This window comes from Panthera pardus, unplaced genomic scaffold (genome assembly GCF_024362965.1).
Source record: "Panthera pardus isolate Hobbes unplaced genomic scaffold, ASM2436296v1 HiC_scaffold_8, whole genome shotgun sequence".
Taxonomy (NCBI): Eukaryota; Metazoa; Chordata; class Mammalia; order Carnivora; family Felidae; genus Panthera; species Panthera pardus.
The window spans coordinates 24,446,090-24,462,878 of record NW_026527013.1 but is presented as its reverse complement, the minus strand read 5'-3'; the positions used below and the strand labels follow the sequence as shown (position 1 = coordinate 24,462,878).

At 37.0% G+C, this 16,789-nt stretch overlaps 1 protein-coding gene across 16 annotated transcripts in view; it reads left to right on the top strand.

Moving 5' to 3' along the window:
- The window catches only part of ERC2 (ELKS/RAB6-interacting/CAST family member 2), a 926,312-nt gene that overhangs the window by 286,198 nt on the left and 623,325 nt on the right, over positions 1 to 16,789 (top strand). For all 16 annotated transcript variants that reach the window (XR_008420534.1, XR_008420536.1, XR_008420537.1 and 13 more), the window contains one exon: positions 2,920 to 2,994. Coding sequence is in view for 12 of the 16 variants with exons in the window: in XM_053898033.1 (XP_053754008.1) it covers positions 2,920 to 2,994 (75 nt within the window). In the remaining 4 variants the exon portion in view is untranslated. The remainder of the gene's footprint in view (positions 1 to 2,919; positions 2,995 to 16,789) is intronic.

The window sequence follows — 16,789 nt, the reverse complement described above, 5'->3', positions numbered from 1 at the left end:
CTGTACAATAGGGTACTATTGTGCCTCTCTTCCCAACTTTGCATTCAGTGACACCACTTAGGTAATTTGAAGTTGGCTATGGTGGGTGCTGGTTGTTAAATAAATATTTACCAGTAGCCAACTGGACTCACCACACAGAGGTTTGATTCTCCATAGCATGATAATGAGGCTTGAAAAAGAGAGGTAGTTAGGCATTTATCCAAGGGATACAGGTGTGCTGTTTCGAAGGGACACATGCATCCCAATGTTTATAGCAGCACTATCAACAATAGCCAACGTATAGAAAGAGCCCAAATGTCCATCGATGGATGAATGGATAAAGAAGGTGTGGTATGTATATACAATGGAGTATTACTCGGCAATCAAAAAGAATGAACTCTTGCCATTTGCAACTATGTGGATGGAACTGGAGGGTATTATGCTAAGTGAAATTAGTCAGAGAAAGACAAAAGTCATATGACTTCACTCATATGAGGACTTTAAGAGACAAAACAGATGAACATAAGGGAAGGGAAACAAAAATAATATATAAAAACAGGGGAACAAAACAGAAGAGACTCATAAATATGGAGAACAAAATGAGAGTTACTGGAGGGGTGTGGGAGGGGGATGGGCTAAATGGGTAAGGGACACTAAGGAATCTACTCCTGAAATCATTGTTGCAGTATATGCTAACTAATTTGGATATAAATTTTAAAAAATAAAAAATTAAGAAAAAAAAAAAGAGAAGTAGTGCCAGGGACATTGTAGATAATAAAGGAAAGCTGCTTTTTAAAATATGATATAATATAATATAATATAATATAATATAATATAATATAATATTAGTATAGTATAATTTTTTGTTTTTTTTAGGTTTATTTTTGAGAGAGAGAGAGAGAGAGAGGGAGAGAGGGAGGGAGAAGCAGAGAGAGAGGGAGACACAGAATCCGAAGCAGGCTCCAGGCTCTGACCTGTCAGCACATAGCCTGATGCAGGGCTGGAACTCACGAACTGTGAGATTATGACGTGAGCTGAAGTTGGATGCTCAACTGACTGAGTCACCCAGGCGCCCCTTTTATTTTTATTTATTTAATTTTTTAAAAATGTTTTTTAAATTGTTTTTGAGAGAGACAGAAAGAAAGAGAAAGAAGGAAGGAAGGAAAGAAAGAAAGAAAGAAAGAAAAGAGAGAGAGTAGGAAGGGGCAGAGAGAGAGGGAGACCCAGAAGGGAAGTTGCTTTTAAGGTCATTCCTTCAGAAAATTTCTGCCATTACCATGCAGCCTAAAAATGACCAGTATTTCTGGGTTATTTTAGACCAGGGCCTCCAAAAGGACGCAGGATTTCTTTCTGTCTCTATTCATAAGATGGGTTTGGTAATACTTGACTCTGTATCTTCCAAGGATATGTTAGGGAAAAAATGTCTTTGTGAGACCATTTTGAATAATTAGGAAGCACTAATTCAAATTCTTCTCAAATTGGAGGTTGAGAAGTAGTTTTGCACAAGTTTGCTGGTGTGTGCCAGTGATGACTTTGGGAAGAAAATATGCTGTATTCCAGAGCTGTAGTGGTGATTTTCCAGGGCTGGTTCCTAGATATGTGCACCGTGTTCCATGACCAAGTCTTCTTGGGCCACTGGCAAATAAGAACAATGTAATGGGATATGGGCAAAGATTGCTTGTTTTATTATCCTGGGAAGGATTATCTTTTATTGTGGAATTCTGTTTTTCTGGCAATACTTACATTAATATGTTCTGTCTTTATGAGATGGTGATGATAGTAGACGGTAGTGGTGGAATGAGATTTAATTTTAATACCTTTCCTTGGAAAAGCTAGAAATCATGTTAGTTCTCTTCCCTAAAGCCAAGGTAGTTTTTTGTTTGTTTGCTTTTCATTTTTAATGTCTGTGGCCCAGTGGAATGTGAAGGCCTAGAACTACTTCATGTTGAATTTAAATGATTTTTCTGGAAGCAAATAAATCTTATGAAATTACTCCATAGGTGACTAGTATCAGTGGCATGGACATGTGTGAGCACTGTTGTTTTTTCCTCTCATTGGCTGCTTTCATAAAACTGTTTATAATTATTACTAAGAAAATCAAAGTATAAACTGAACAAATCTTATCTTTATGTCTTCTTCTGCCAAGGCAACTTTCAAAGTCTTTACAGAACTGTCCTTTGGAGAAGAGGCATAAAAAAAGTGAGCCTTCAAGGTTAAAATTATGTTGCTTGCTTTTTACCTGAAGTTATATTTGTCATATTCCAGAAGTTCTTGGGTCTGCATCTGGCTTTAACCATTTTTGTATCCTCTCTAACACTGTTGATATTAATGCCAATTTTAATTTCTTGGCATCATGAGTGTATAAACATATCACACACAGATGTGATTTTGAACAAGGACCGAAACTGTAAATTAGGAAGCAAGATATTCACAGGGTTTCATCACATCAGTTCACTCCAAAAAGTAACACAGTTGTACTGAAAAGGTTTTAAATTGCTCATTTCAAACCTACCTCAGTAGCAAAATGCCATGCGTGCAGTGGATTTGCAACCACGTTAGTCATTTTCTTTCCTCCGTTTCCATGCTGTGTTTGTATTGGGAGCACAGAGAAATGTAATTTAGTAAATTATGATTTGATGGCTGGGCAACAGCCCCAGTGTTGAACAGTATTTGGACTATGATTACTTGCTGGCTTTGTCACAGTTGACATTAATTATTGATGGAAGTTTCAGAAATAGCGCATGTGCCAGGAGGTTTTCACTGGAACGCAGGCTCCAGGCAGGAGTGATGCTAAAGAGGGTGGGGGAAGAGGCACCTGTGGCTTGTTTATGTCTGTGCACAGCAAACCTGCACCCGGTGGGCTGTGTGGTACCTGTGTAAAGGTCATGGTGTAACGGAAGGATGAACCGTCAGGCTTATTTCTATCGTGTTCCTCCACAGGAATTGCACCGAAGAAGCCAACTTCAGCCGGAGCCAGCCAAGACGAAGGCTCTCCAGACTGTCATTGAAATGAAGGTAGGAGCTGTTCACATTTGTCAAAAACAGCTGTGCCTCCGGAGTTTGTTCTAACTTGATGGTGCCTAACATAAACACTTGAAATGAACCTTGTGTTTTTCTCTAGGCACCCTGGTGGGTGCTTTTCTTCTGGATCTTTTTGCTTTCTTGGGTACATTTAATTTATTGTCCCTTTAATTAGGATGCCTTTTCTGGGCAAAAGAATAAAGGACTCAAGTATCCCTTGGCTGAAAGGAGGGGTGGGTTCATTTCCAGAGCATGGCCAATGCTTTCAACCCTAGGGGAGGTTTTGTGTGTGCTTTAAAAGGAAATTTCTAAAGCTAGAATAATTTTTTCCCCCTTTTCATTCACATTACAATGAAAAGATATCTTAAGAAACTAAGGTTTGGCAAAGAAGTTGACTTACATTCAATGAAGTCCTTAAATAATTAAAACTGTGCTATCAGGAAAATGTACTTTTCAAAGAATAGTACTTTCCCAGGACTCCAGTATTTTCTCCTAACCAAGTCTGGAAGTAATAATAACTTATTAAGTACTCATAACATAGCTGTGGAAGCATAGAGATATGCTATTTAAAAGAATTATAGATCCTTTTGGATGGATTTAGGGCATTTAAAGAATAATGAAATAAATGATGATGGCTAAGCCATGATGTATGATTAAGAAACAGATCTAAGTGAAACCCATTGCTTTGTCAGTATCTAGAAATGTAAATAAAGGTTTTTTACTTTCATTGTTTGCCAGAGGGAAGCAAATAGTGTTTATCTTAAGAGTAAATAATTCTTGATTTAAATTGTTTCATGAAGAAAAACATAACAGTGATGTTTACAATCTGATAATTCCATACTTGAATTTAACACTTGAGAGTTTGCTGGTCACCATTAGCCTACAAGAGAATTCCGAAACTTGCTGATAGGATAATGATTTTTCTGTCTTTTATAGTGTATGATTTTGAATTGTCTGCCAAAAAATCCCTAAGTCCTGGAGAAAAAGAAATTAACACCAGCTATTGAATTTTTGGCATGTACAGTTCTGACTTAGGATTTTTTAAGGTGTTTTCTTTTTCTTATCTTTTCTTTCTTTTCTTTCTTTCTTTCTTCTTTCTTTCTGGTCAATTACAATGTCTTCAAGTGAATTTTTGTGGAAATAATGTAGAACATTTGCTTTAAAACTGTACGTCCCCCGAGTGGGGTTACATGAGTCAAGGCACTCATAATGCATTTGCAGCAAATTGGTTTGAAAAATATCATCAAAGGAACCAAATGCCAATAAGAATGAACAATACTTGCTAATCTTGGCTTATCAATTCATTTTGAATTTATGTAATTTGAACTTGTTTTGAAAAGAAACTTATCATTCTGCACTTGTGGGGGAGTGTTTCATAACTGAGATTTCTTCCTCACTTTACATTGGAACCAAACCTGAAATTTGGTTAGGGCTTTTTCTTTGTTTCTCTCTCTCTCAATCTCTCTCTTTTTTTAAAGAAAAGAAAAAAGAGAAAATATTTTATTTTATTTTTTTGTAAAGAGTCACTCAATGTTTCTTCCACCCACCTGCATGCCTGCCATTCTGGTCTCTGGCACAGTTACTAATGGAAAAGAGGATGTATATAGAATGTATTTCCAAAGTATCTTTTCTTTTTAAAAAGAGTGAATTCCAGGAATCTTTAGAAAAATCAGGAATGACATCTCTCCCAGTGCATTGGGCATTATCTTTGTAAAGGTCTCTATTCAGACAATTAATACTTTTTGGTGACTTTTAGAAGTAGAAAATCTGTTTAATTTCTACTATTTCTCGTATCATATGTTTTATTTGAAAACAATAAAATAGTAAATAAATACACTCGTTTATGCTATCTATATGGGAAGCCACAGAAACATGATTTTTAGGGCAAATCCACATTTATATATTATCAGTAAATTGAGTGTGGAGTTTTTCTTTTACAGATGCCCATGATGCTGGCTTATAAAACACATTTTTAGGACAAATGATGATCAATACACTTGTCAGGGAATCGAGCAAGGCGTTTTTCTGTTGTTGTTGTTGTTGTTGTTGTTGTTGTTGTTTTGGATGTGTATTAATTTACCAAGCACTGCCTTCTGTTTTGTCAGTGGAGAAGTCTGGGTCCCATTAGCATCTATACTTACCATACATAAATTGAGTTATGGTGGCAGATGGTAGAGGGTCATCTTTTTAGCCATGTGTGTATCTTGTGACAGAGGCTGTGATCTCATCTGATTTTCTATATTACATCCCTGTGAAATTGGAGGGAATATTAGAAACCCATATTTTACAAGCCTTAGGGTTGACTGTCAAATATAACTGACCCTTAAACCTGGTGGGTGGAACTTGAGACGTCATTGTGTTTGAACTTAAACACCTTTGGGTAAATACTGGTGTCATCTAGTGCCTTCTCAAAATCTAAGGTTAAAAGGAACTTTCCTAGAGAAAATTTGATCTGTAGTTTCAGGGAGATGACATGAATTAAGGGCTAATAAATTACCTCTACTAGTCCCCTGCTTCTTAGAGAAACTGAGGGTGAACTTCTGACCCCTCATTTTTTCCACACATACACTTCACATCAACTTAAAGTTGTTTGTAGTGAAAATTTGTGAAACCTTGCCCTAATTCAAGCAGTTTTAGAAGTAGGGTCTGGTAGTTCTAGGAGATCTGTACGTGCCCCTCTGGACTTGTACAATTGTGAAAATGTGTCTCTGTGGAGAAGCATTGAGGAGGGCAATCTGCCAGCATCTAAGAGGGAGTAATTCTCTTGCAGCCATCACATCTCCTGTAGCCAATTGAGCCAGGGGGAAAAAGTCACCTGAATGGAAATGAAAGGAAACAAAATGAATGAAGTTATTTGTGATTTATCTTCTTGCAGGGAGCTCCAAGTTTTAACTTTGATCCCGATTTGCTCTGGCAGGTATGTTTCAGGTTTGCACTAGAACACTGTGTGTGTTTCTCAGAGAAATTAGTTTTCTTATAGATGGTGCTATTCTCCTCCTTTTCTTACTTTTGTATCTAAAGATTCTTTACTAAGCCACTCTTCTCTGCTCTTAAGGAGAACTGTCAATAAAAATGGTAGTGAAAAACTTTTTCCCTCCTTTTTTCCCAGTGCTGTTGATTCCTTTGAAAGAATGTTTTAACCTACTTTTATTATAAATTTGACATGACATAAAGATGGTGTCCAAAAATTTCACTTTCTTACATTCATTCATAAAACTGTACCCAGTTTATTTTTAAGAAAATGAATTACAGTAATGAGAGTACTTGTCAGATAATCTTAAAATTGTTTTCTTTGTTAGCTAGAACTTCCAAGTGAATGAAAATCTAATTCAAAATGGCTAAAACCAAAAGGAAGTTTAGTGGCTCACTCAACTGGAGAAAAACAGGGTATTTCTTCAGGCATAGCTTGATCCAGGGACTCAAAAGATGTTAATGGATTCTAGTTTTTCTCATTCCATTTTGTAGTTTGGCTTCCTTCATGTAAATTCATTTTCAGACAGTCCCAGTCTGCCTGTCTGAGCAAGGTGGCTATAGCAGCTCTAACAATCACAAAAGGAAAGGGTAGGGAGAGAGTTGTATTTTAAGAAAATGCAAAAAAAAAAAAAAAAAAACAAACAAACAAACAAACAAAAAAAACCAATCCCAGAATAATGATAATTACTGAGATGGAACATAAACTTCACTCTAAACTTAACCACCGAAGCTAAAAGGATAATACATAAAACCTTTTAGTTCTCATTTGCTTAATAAATTAAATGGCATTCATTCATCAAGAAAAACAAACGTTATACTAGCACTAACTTGGCAGAATTTATCAGATGGGATCTAAATGAGTGACATTAAGGGATTTAGTAAAAGTTGCAGAAAATGTATTTGATCTCGTGAACTTGTTATCTAAAGTGGATTAAGAAGCTAGGGGCATAATATCACTGGATGACAGTATTTCTGTGGTAACTGAAGTGAGGATTGTGGGTATATAGCTTTCCAGTCACATGACCAGCCAGGTACTTGTATGTCATAAATGGTTCTTCTTCAGTAATATTTGTCCCCATCAGGCTTCTCTATGGGAAATGAATAGTGAGCAATTCAACCTTGAACTTGACCAAATTGCTGATTTGTAGTTGTGTTATTGATCAAAGATTATGACTTTGCATTCAGGTGCTAAACTCCAGTGGTGAGGTTGATCTTTTGGTATTTAAACTAAAGACCAAGACTTGTCTTTGTGCTTAGGCAGATGACTGCTGTTCTTCCGCATGGGGTGAAGCTGATCTGCAGTTGCATTAAATTTCTTTTAAAAGATACACTGGTATTTGGTCAAATTCTGCCAATTCAGTTCTGCGAGGCATGGAAGGGATGCACTGGAACATGGAGAATGTAAGAGCTACAGTGGCAACTTTTCCAAAGGTCACACAGCTAGGAAAAGAGAGATTTCAAATTCAAACCTAGGCCATTGAATGCATCCCAGTTCCTAGTATGAACTTCATTTGAGTCCTGGGATCTAGTCAGGAACATCACTGCGCAGCTGAAACGTTTTCTTTGGCTCTAAGCTCCTTAGGTTTATTTCTTCTGTCTTTTGAACTCTTACCTGTTTGAGTCTAAACACTGCACTCTACTTGGAATGAGTTCTTCTCCCAAGATGAGTTGTTCATAGGAAATTTGTTTCAAGCCCAGTTTTTCTAGCCAGCCATTATGGTGGCTTTTAAACTTTAAAACTTTGCCCCACTCTGTGGCTGTTTAAAAGAATAAGAGCAATAACAACAAAAATACCACTTTGCACCACTTGTGGCAACCCACAGCCTGAATACCACTGAACACACATGGTGTAGGGCACCTGACATATAATAACCTGTGAGTAGGCATAATTAGCCCCATTTCACAGATGAGAAAGTTGTGCTTTAGGAAGGATAAGCAACCTGCTAAGGTCCTACATCTAGGCAGCTGGTAACTGAAATCTGAATATAGATTTTTCCTCCAGAGTTTCGATACTTTCTACTCCTTCATTCTGCTTTTGCTGAAGAGAGCCCATAGGTTCAACTGGTTCTTTCAAAACTTACTTTGGAAATTATGCACTGGAGTTTGTATCATAGAACAGGTTGAGGCAGCTCATGGGAGCTGAAGAGGTCTCTGATATTTTTGGGGAGGTGTGATGTTGTGCTTTGTGCTATCAAGCAAGAGTCATCACTTTTTTCAGCCCTCCAAATAGGGCTCCAAATATGTACCCTACAGCCAACATATGTCCTGTTTTCCCCCTTGAGTTTTAAGTCTTGCCCTGAAGTCTTTATAACAGTTGGAGCATAACTCATTCAAACTTGCAAAACCCTGTGTTTTTGATTTGTGCTATCCATTTACGATACCAGAAATTATCCTTTAGCTTATTTCTTTTTCTTGAGAAATTTCTTCATCTTCTCATCTTTCAACTTAAAAAAAAACTTTGTCCCATTTAACTATTTTCCTTAAATAAGGGAAAAAAAATGTGGGTTTTAAGTGATAGCCAGAAAAAGCAAAATGTCAAGTTAAATGTTAGCTCTGGATGATATATAGTTGTTATTTGGAAGCAAGGAAGACTTAAAAAAATGATGAGACTTCTTTCTTTTTTTTGCCCAAACTCTTCTTATGATGTGTTTGAATATTTGAGTTGCCAGTCAATAATTCCTGCTATGAACAGGTTTCATTTGTGTGAATTTAACTCCTGAAGTTGAATCACAGACACCTGTGTTTGCTGAGTAGCTGTTTTGTACACAGCACCATGGTGGACCTTTCAGAAAAATTGAACATTCATTAAAAATTTTTTAAAATTTATTTTTATTTTTAAATGTTTATTTTTGAGAGAGAGAGAGAGAAAGAGCGAGTGCATAAGCAGGGGAGGGGCACACAGAATCTGAAACAGACTCCAGGCTCTGAGCTGTAAGCACAGTGCCCAATGTGTGGCTCGAACCCACAAACTGTGACATCATGACCCCAGCTGAAGTTGGGTGCTCAACTGACTGAGCCACCCAGGCACCCCCAATTTATTTATTTATTTTTAAATGCCTATTTATTTATTTATTTATTTGTGAGAGAGAGAGAGAGAGAGAGAGAGAGCAAGTGAACAGGGGAGGGGCAGAGAGAGAGAGATAGAGAATCCGAAGCAGGCTCTAGGCTATCAGTGCAGAGCTGGATGCAGGGCTTGAACTCACAAACCTAGAGATCATGACCTGAACTGAAGTCAGACACAACCGACTGAGCCACCCAGGTGCTCCTTAAATTTATTTTTTTAAAGTAATCTCTGCTTGCAACGTGGGGCTTGAATTCACAACTCTAAGATCAAGACTTGCCCATTCCACTGACTAAGGCAGGCAGGTGCCGGGAACACTCAGTTTTTAAGAGGCTAATGGAAGGAAGTATATGAGATAGGATCTAAATAGTGACCTAAGAATGGCAAAATGTGCTGCAGGGGCTCAAAGGATATCAAATGAGAGAGGGGCAGGGAATGATTCCTGGAGGAGGTAGAATTTGAGGAGAGCCTTGAAAAGTTGGCATGATTTTAAAAAGGGGAAGGGTATAGTTTATAAACAATGGGGACTGTATGAGTAAAGGCAATGAGACTGGAAAATATAAGAAGTATGTGGGGGAGAGCAAGTCATTCAGTTTGGTTGAAAGACTTTCAGTTTAAAAAAACAATAGAAGGTCAAATAAAACCATAAGAAAGTGGGAGAAAAGAAATAATAAAAAAAGCTGAAATGAATGAAATAGAAACCAAACATATACTGGAGGGGAACACCAAAGCCAAACACTGATTCTTTGAAGAGAGGAACAAAAATAACAAATCCTTGTTAGACTCATTGAGGAAAATAGCCAATATCATGATTGAAAGGGGGCATCACCATCAATCTTATTGACATTAAAAATATGAGAGGATTTTATTAACAACATTATGATAATCAAATAGAAATTTTAGGTAAGTTTTTGTAAAAACACAACTTGTCAAAACTGCCTGAGAAGAAATAGAATATCTAAGTAGTCCTGTACATTAAGGAAAAATGATTCTGTATCTAAAATCTTACCACACACATGTGTACACACACACAAACACACACACACACACACACACACACACACACACACACGCAAAGCAATGCCCAAATCCGAAAACCAAACCAAACATAAAAACCTTCAAGCCCAGATGGCTTCTTCAGTGAATGTTACTAAACATTTGAGATTTGAAGAAAAAATTATATTAGTCATACAGAAACTATTCCAGAGACTAGAAGAAGAGGGAACATTTCCTATCTTATTTTATGAGGCCACTGTAACCTTGATATCAGTACCCAACAAAGTCACTACATAAAATTGCAAGCAGTTTCTTTCATAAACGTGGATTTAAAATATCCTACTGAACTGAACACAGTGACAGTTAAAGGACCTGACCAAGTTGTGCTTATTCCAAGAATGCAAGGTTGGACAAATATTTGGATATCAGTCAATGTTATTTAATTTTCTTGAATGTTTATTTATTTTTAGAGGGAGAGAGAAAAAAAAAGAGAAAGAGAATCCCAAGCAGTCTCCACACTGTCAGTGCAGAGCCTGTCATGGGGCTTGATCTCGCAAGGGAGATCTCTCTGTGAAATCATGACCTGAGCTGGAATCAAGAGTTAGACACGTAACCAACTGAGCCACACAGGTGCCCCATTTAATGTTATTTACTACATTAATAGGATAAAGGAGAAAAATAAATGTAATTTCAATAAATGCAGAGAAATCATTTGATAAATGCAACATCCATCCATATAAAAAGAAGTTGTTTTTTATCAAACTCAGGTTAGGAGAGGATTTTCTTAATTTAATAAGAAATAGCTGTTAGAAAACTATGATCAACATCATGTCTAATGATAAAATGTTGAAAGCTTTCCTTATGATATAAAAAATAAGACAAAATGCCTATTACTGTCACTTCTATTCCATAATGTTATGGAAATCCTACGTATAAGAATTATAAAGGAAGAAATAAAACTACTTTTATTCACAGGCACCATAATTGTGTGTGTAAGAAATCTCAATGAATTCATATATAAACAATTAGATTAGTAAATGAACTTAGCCAGGTAGCTAGTCAGTATTTAAAAATGAATCATATTTCTACATGCCAATGACAAACATTTACGCAATGAAAATTTGAAAACAATATTATTTATGATGGTATTAAAAAACCCTATTATCTAGGAGCAGATCTAACAATGGTAGTATAAGACTCAACGTAAACAGAAGATTCAAAACATAATTAGATGTGGAATAACAAAAAACTTGAACAAGTGAAATAGCTATCAACAATGGAGTGGATAAATAGTGAAATATTCATGCAATGAAATGTTATATGGCGATGAGAAGTACCAAGCTATTGCTTCATATAACAGCATAATTCAATACCCCCACAACAGTGTTGAAAGAAGCCAGACACAAAAGAACACATACAATGTAATTCTGTTTATATGCATGCGTTCCAAAAATAGAAATAATGAATAGTGTTAGATACCTGGATAGTGGATAGTGGAGTGATGGGGTTTGGAGACTGGGAGGGGGCATGAAGGAAGTTTCTGGAGTACAAGGAGTATTCTATTCCATGATCTGGTTTGCATGTGCCCAGGTGTGTTTACTTTGGCATAATTCATCATGCAAAAATTATGATTTGGCTACTTTCTTATGTGTAATACACTTTAATTCAAAGTTCATTTAAAAATAAAGGAAGAAGGGGCACCTGGGTGGCTCAGTTGGTTAAGCCTCTGACTCTTGGTTTCAGCTCAGGTCATTTTCTCATTGTAGTGGGATCTGGCTCCGGAGTCAAGTTCTGCTCTATAAGCTCAGAGCCTGCTTAGGATTCTCTCTTTCCCCCTCTCTCTGCTCCTCTCCTGTTCACATGCACGTGTGCACTGTCTCTCTCTCTCTCTCTCTCTCAAAACAAATAAATAAACTTAAAAAAAATAAAAGGAAGAAAAAGTCACCGATAAAAAGGCAAATAATCTTTTAAAAATTGAGCAAAGGATTTGAATAGACGTTTTTCCAGTGAACACATACAAGTGGGCAATAAGGACACAAAAAGATGTTCCAACAGGAAATGCAAATCAAACCCTCCATTAGATACAACTGATTCCCCATTAGTATGGCTAAAATAAAAAAAAAAGACAGATAGTAACAAGTGTTGGGGAGGATGTGGAAAAATCATACTCTCATATATTGATGGTGGGAGTGTAAAATGGTTCAGTCCATTTTGGAAAACAATTTGGCAGTTCCTTAAAGTGTTAAATGTAGTTGCTGTGTGACTCAGTAGTCCTCCTTGGGGTACACCCAACCAAACTGAAAACATGTAAAAACCTGGACTGTACACCAGTGCTCATATGCCATTATTAATAATAACCAAAATGCTAAAAAGAAATCCAAGTATCCATTATCCTATGCGAGTAAACCAATTTTGGTAAACACATAGAGTGGAATATTATTTGTCCATGAAAAGAAATGAAATACTGATACATGCTGTAACCTGGGTGAACCTTGAAAACATAATGCTAAATGAAAGAAGCTGGTGCAAAAAGCCACTTATGTGATTCCATTTATATGAAATGTCTAATATAGGTATATCTATAGATATAGTAAGTAGACTAGTTGCTGTTAGGAGATGGGGAGAGGAGAAAAAGGAGTGACTGCCAGTGAGTACAGGGCTTTTGGTGGTAAAAATACTGTGGAATAAAGTGTGCACTGGATTGCATACTTTAAAGGGGTAAATTTTATGGCACATGTGTATATCAATAAAACTATTATTCAAAAATAAAGATATTTCAAAGGAAAGGATCAATAACTTTGATTACTTAAAAATAAAAATATAAACAGAACTATACAGTAACCTATCAGATGTATTTCTAAGGTTTATAGTAGTTGGAGACTTAATATTCTTACTATATAAAGAAGATATATTCTCAATGTAATGTAGAGTAAAAGCTTGAGGAAAAAAATGTCAAAATGTTGACACTAATTCTGGATGAGGTGATTGTAAAGGATGTTTTCCTCTTTCCCCCCCCTCTAAATTTTTATGTTTGCAATAATTTGTATTCATTACATAGGAATGATTAGGAATTATTATTTAGGAAAAACAATGGTAAGTTCATTTTTAAAAAGCTTAAAGCTGCACAATTTATTCTATCCTGGTTTTCTTTTGTTGAACTGAGAAGATTCCAAAGAGGAAAAGCTTAGATTATTTATGGAAATTGATAATCTGGCTCTCCTGTTTACTGTTTCTCTGGGCTCCAGCTTTCCCATCTGTGAAATGGAACCTTGATACCAGCCTGCATAGGGTTGTGGAGAATGTTAAAAATGAATGAAGGTGTGGGAAAATCCTGGTATATAATAAATGCTCAAAGAATTCTTTGCTTCTCTATCCCTTCCCTTTTAGACTGAAAATTGTGTTTTACCTATAAAAAAGAGGTGGTACATTTAAATAAGGACAGACAAGAAATTTAACAAGATTACTTCAGGCAGAATCTTAGCTCAGAATACACACACAACTGGTGTGTGGAAAGACTTTAAAAGCATCTTTGAGAGGAGAAACCAGTGGAGGAAAAAAATAGCAACTCCCAGTAGGCCTGTGGTGTAATAAATGACCTAGGGACCTGGCTTTCTGGCTATTGGGCCTTTGGCAAGTCACTTGTCTTTTCTGGCTCTTATTATTCTCATTTGGCAATGTAGAGATTGGACCAAGAGTCCTGACTTTAAAAATTCTACCAAGTTTTGAGGCTTGGTGACTGGCAATTTGGAGTCTCAAAGGGCCTGCCTGGAGAGTCTGAATTGACATGATATTCTTGCAAAATTTAAATCTTTGCTTTGTTTGTTCCATCTTGGCCAGCCCTGCCCAGGCCAGTAACCCCTGTACTCTCTCCCTTGTTGGTGCTCAGGTTCCCAGCCTATTGTTTATTTAGGGATTGTGATTTCCTTATTGGCGTGCGCCTCAGCCAGCAGGGTTGAGAAGTCAACCACAGGCCTCATGTGAACTTCCCCTTTCAAGTTTCAGTAATGACAGTGTACCGGCCGTCACATGCCTCATCCCTAAGGCATGGTCTAGTTTCCACATCCATCAGGCCGTGCTGGTAACTTGGGGTGGCCTGAATTCCTCTGCCGCCTGTTGCTTTTTCCATGAGATAAACTGGTTGAACATAGAAGGATTTGTGGTATGTTTTGAGATCCTAAGACTTCAACCAGGGCTATTGAAGGCATTGCAGGGATGGTTTAAAAGGAATGGGAAGAGCAAATCCATGTTGCTAGAGGCAAGTGAAGAGAGCTTTCTCACCCAATCTTTTCCTAAAGAGCATTGGAAGAGAATCGAGGTTTCAGATGTCCATCTTTTCAATACTCCTTGAAATGCAATCACTGTTTTACAAAGTAGTATTTCACTGGATCTCTGGGAATTCAAACTCTTTGTATTTATATGTATGTGGAAGATGACTTTGATCCAGGCTTAGGGAGGGTTGGGCTGCACACACCGAGGGGCTACCCTGTCATCTGGAAGCACTTTCTGAAATTTCTTCCTCCCTGTCTTCTCTCCCAAATCTTTTCACTGTTTTCTTTTGACCTTGCCCCGTGATCTTTGAAGGCTAATCTTACTGTGTGGAGGAAAGGATCAAAATAGCCCAGCTTCTAGGTGGCAAACCTTCTCTGAGGTTAGTTTTCCTGAGATTTTCCTGGGGACAGTGAGGTCTCACTCTGTGGCTTCTTCTCTTCTATATGTGGAGGGAACCATTCCAGTTTATTAAAGGTGTTTTAAAAATGATTGAAGAAGACAATTTAGGTGATACAAACAAATTTTATCTAGGACTTTTTGAAGCAGTCTCCATTTGGAGTACTGGAAAATGGTGTGGAAGTCAGGAAAGTTTTATAGGATAAAGAATTAAGAACAAGAAAGAAAAAAAATTAAAAAAAGAGATGATTGCCTGGGGTCACGTAGTCAAACTTGTTTGAGTTGAGAAGGAACAAGGAAATTAGAACTCAGAATTGGCTTGTCATTTGGGGATTGGCTGACTAGACATACTACATTTCTGGTCAAGGGGAGCATTTATAGGGACATGAAAGTTATCTAAGTATTGGTTTGCCGACAAGCAATCCCAAGCAGAAGTAGAGCCATCTTGGGCCTAGAAAGTTATTTCAACAAAGGGAAAATTTTAGGCAAGTTATTTACCTTCTGTAGGTCTTCCGACCTATAAAGTGGATAAAATAAGTACTTAATTCATGAGGTTATAGGGAAGATTAAATGAGATTTTCTAGCACAGTGTTTGCCTTAGTAATCCATACACATTAGCTGTTGTTGTTATTAACTGCATTTTTAATGCTGGAATAGAGAAACTTCGCTTCTGTTCTATATTATTCTTTTCTATAAATTCAGATAATGCAAATATACATATATATTCAACATAAATGGGGTAGAAAACATAGGTCTAAAAAAGAAATCTTTTGATATGGCTTTGTTCCCCACCTGAGGAGCTTACAAATAAATACAGAGTTTTGTGTCACCTCCGTCCTGAAAGGGAATGTCCTTGGGTGACACCAAGTCATTGATAGTTTTTATTCACTCCCTAGATGAATCTGATGCACCTAGTCCACAGATTGGCACTGGGGAGCCTCTACATTAGTATATGTCATAGGCACATGGAAATGATTTTGGATTAACCAATGCTCCCTTCCATGCATTGGGAATGTAGAAAGCTATCAGTATTAATTGAAGCAACTTTCTTTGAAGGGCCGATAGCCAAGAGCCACAGGTGCAACTATAGTGGTTAAAATTGAAATACTTCTGTGGTTATCTCAAATCCCCAGAGTACCCTCCCCACTCCAGCAACTAAAAAGTTAACCCCTGGCCTTTCAGAAACTTCCCCAGACCTGCTTCCATTGTTCTAGGTGGTGTCTGTTCTGGTTGGTTCTCCTCCTATGCTATACTGGTTGTTCAGTGACATAGTAATCACCACGATTCTATGGGATTTAAAGTCTCCTCAAAACTTTTTTGACTCTTTCCTTCTTGACACCTAATTCTCTTATTTTCTGTGACTTTTCTATGACTTCCATCAATTTTGCACTTCTTTTTGGTGATTCCTATACTGTTTTCTCTTTCCTCAATTCTTAACCCTGTCTAAGAATTCTTTCACCACTAGGCCGATGATCTGTCATGTCTACTGTCTCAACTCCCATTTGGCTTCTATTTTTATTATTAACTTCCCAAAGGCTGTCTTGTTGCTGTCTTTTTACCAGCTTATAAATGACTCCCAATCAGACCCAAGTACAAACTCCTTGCTTGATTCTCAAGAGTGCTTATCATTAAGCCCCTCCTTCTTTTCTTTTCTAACTCCTCTGCAGAAACAAATTATCTGTACTTCTTCTTTTTTTTTGTGATCTGTACTTCTTAATTAGTCCTGTCTTCTTATTCCTCCTTCATACATAATTCATACTTGTTATTTTGTTCTTTCAATTTATATTAATTAAATATTATGTGCTGGACACCATGCTGAGTACTCTTTACTTTGCATGTGTTATTATTTTTGGCCAGAAAGAATTTCATCTTCTCTATGATAATCTTACTCTTATCCATCTCCAGACCCTATATTAGGGGATTTTCTGGAGATTTGTTGACTCTGCTATGGTGGTCTTACCCATTTCTGACCTCTGTCTGTAGATTTGTAGAATATTATATCTAACTGTATTTTGGTATTCTCTTTCATGCTATAACTTTTGTGTTATACTCTTCTAGTTGCAAGTGGCTGAAACCCTGCTGTTGTATTTTGGA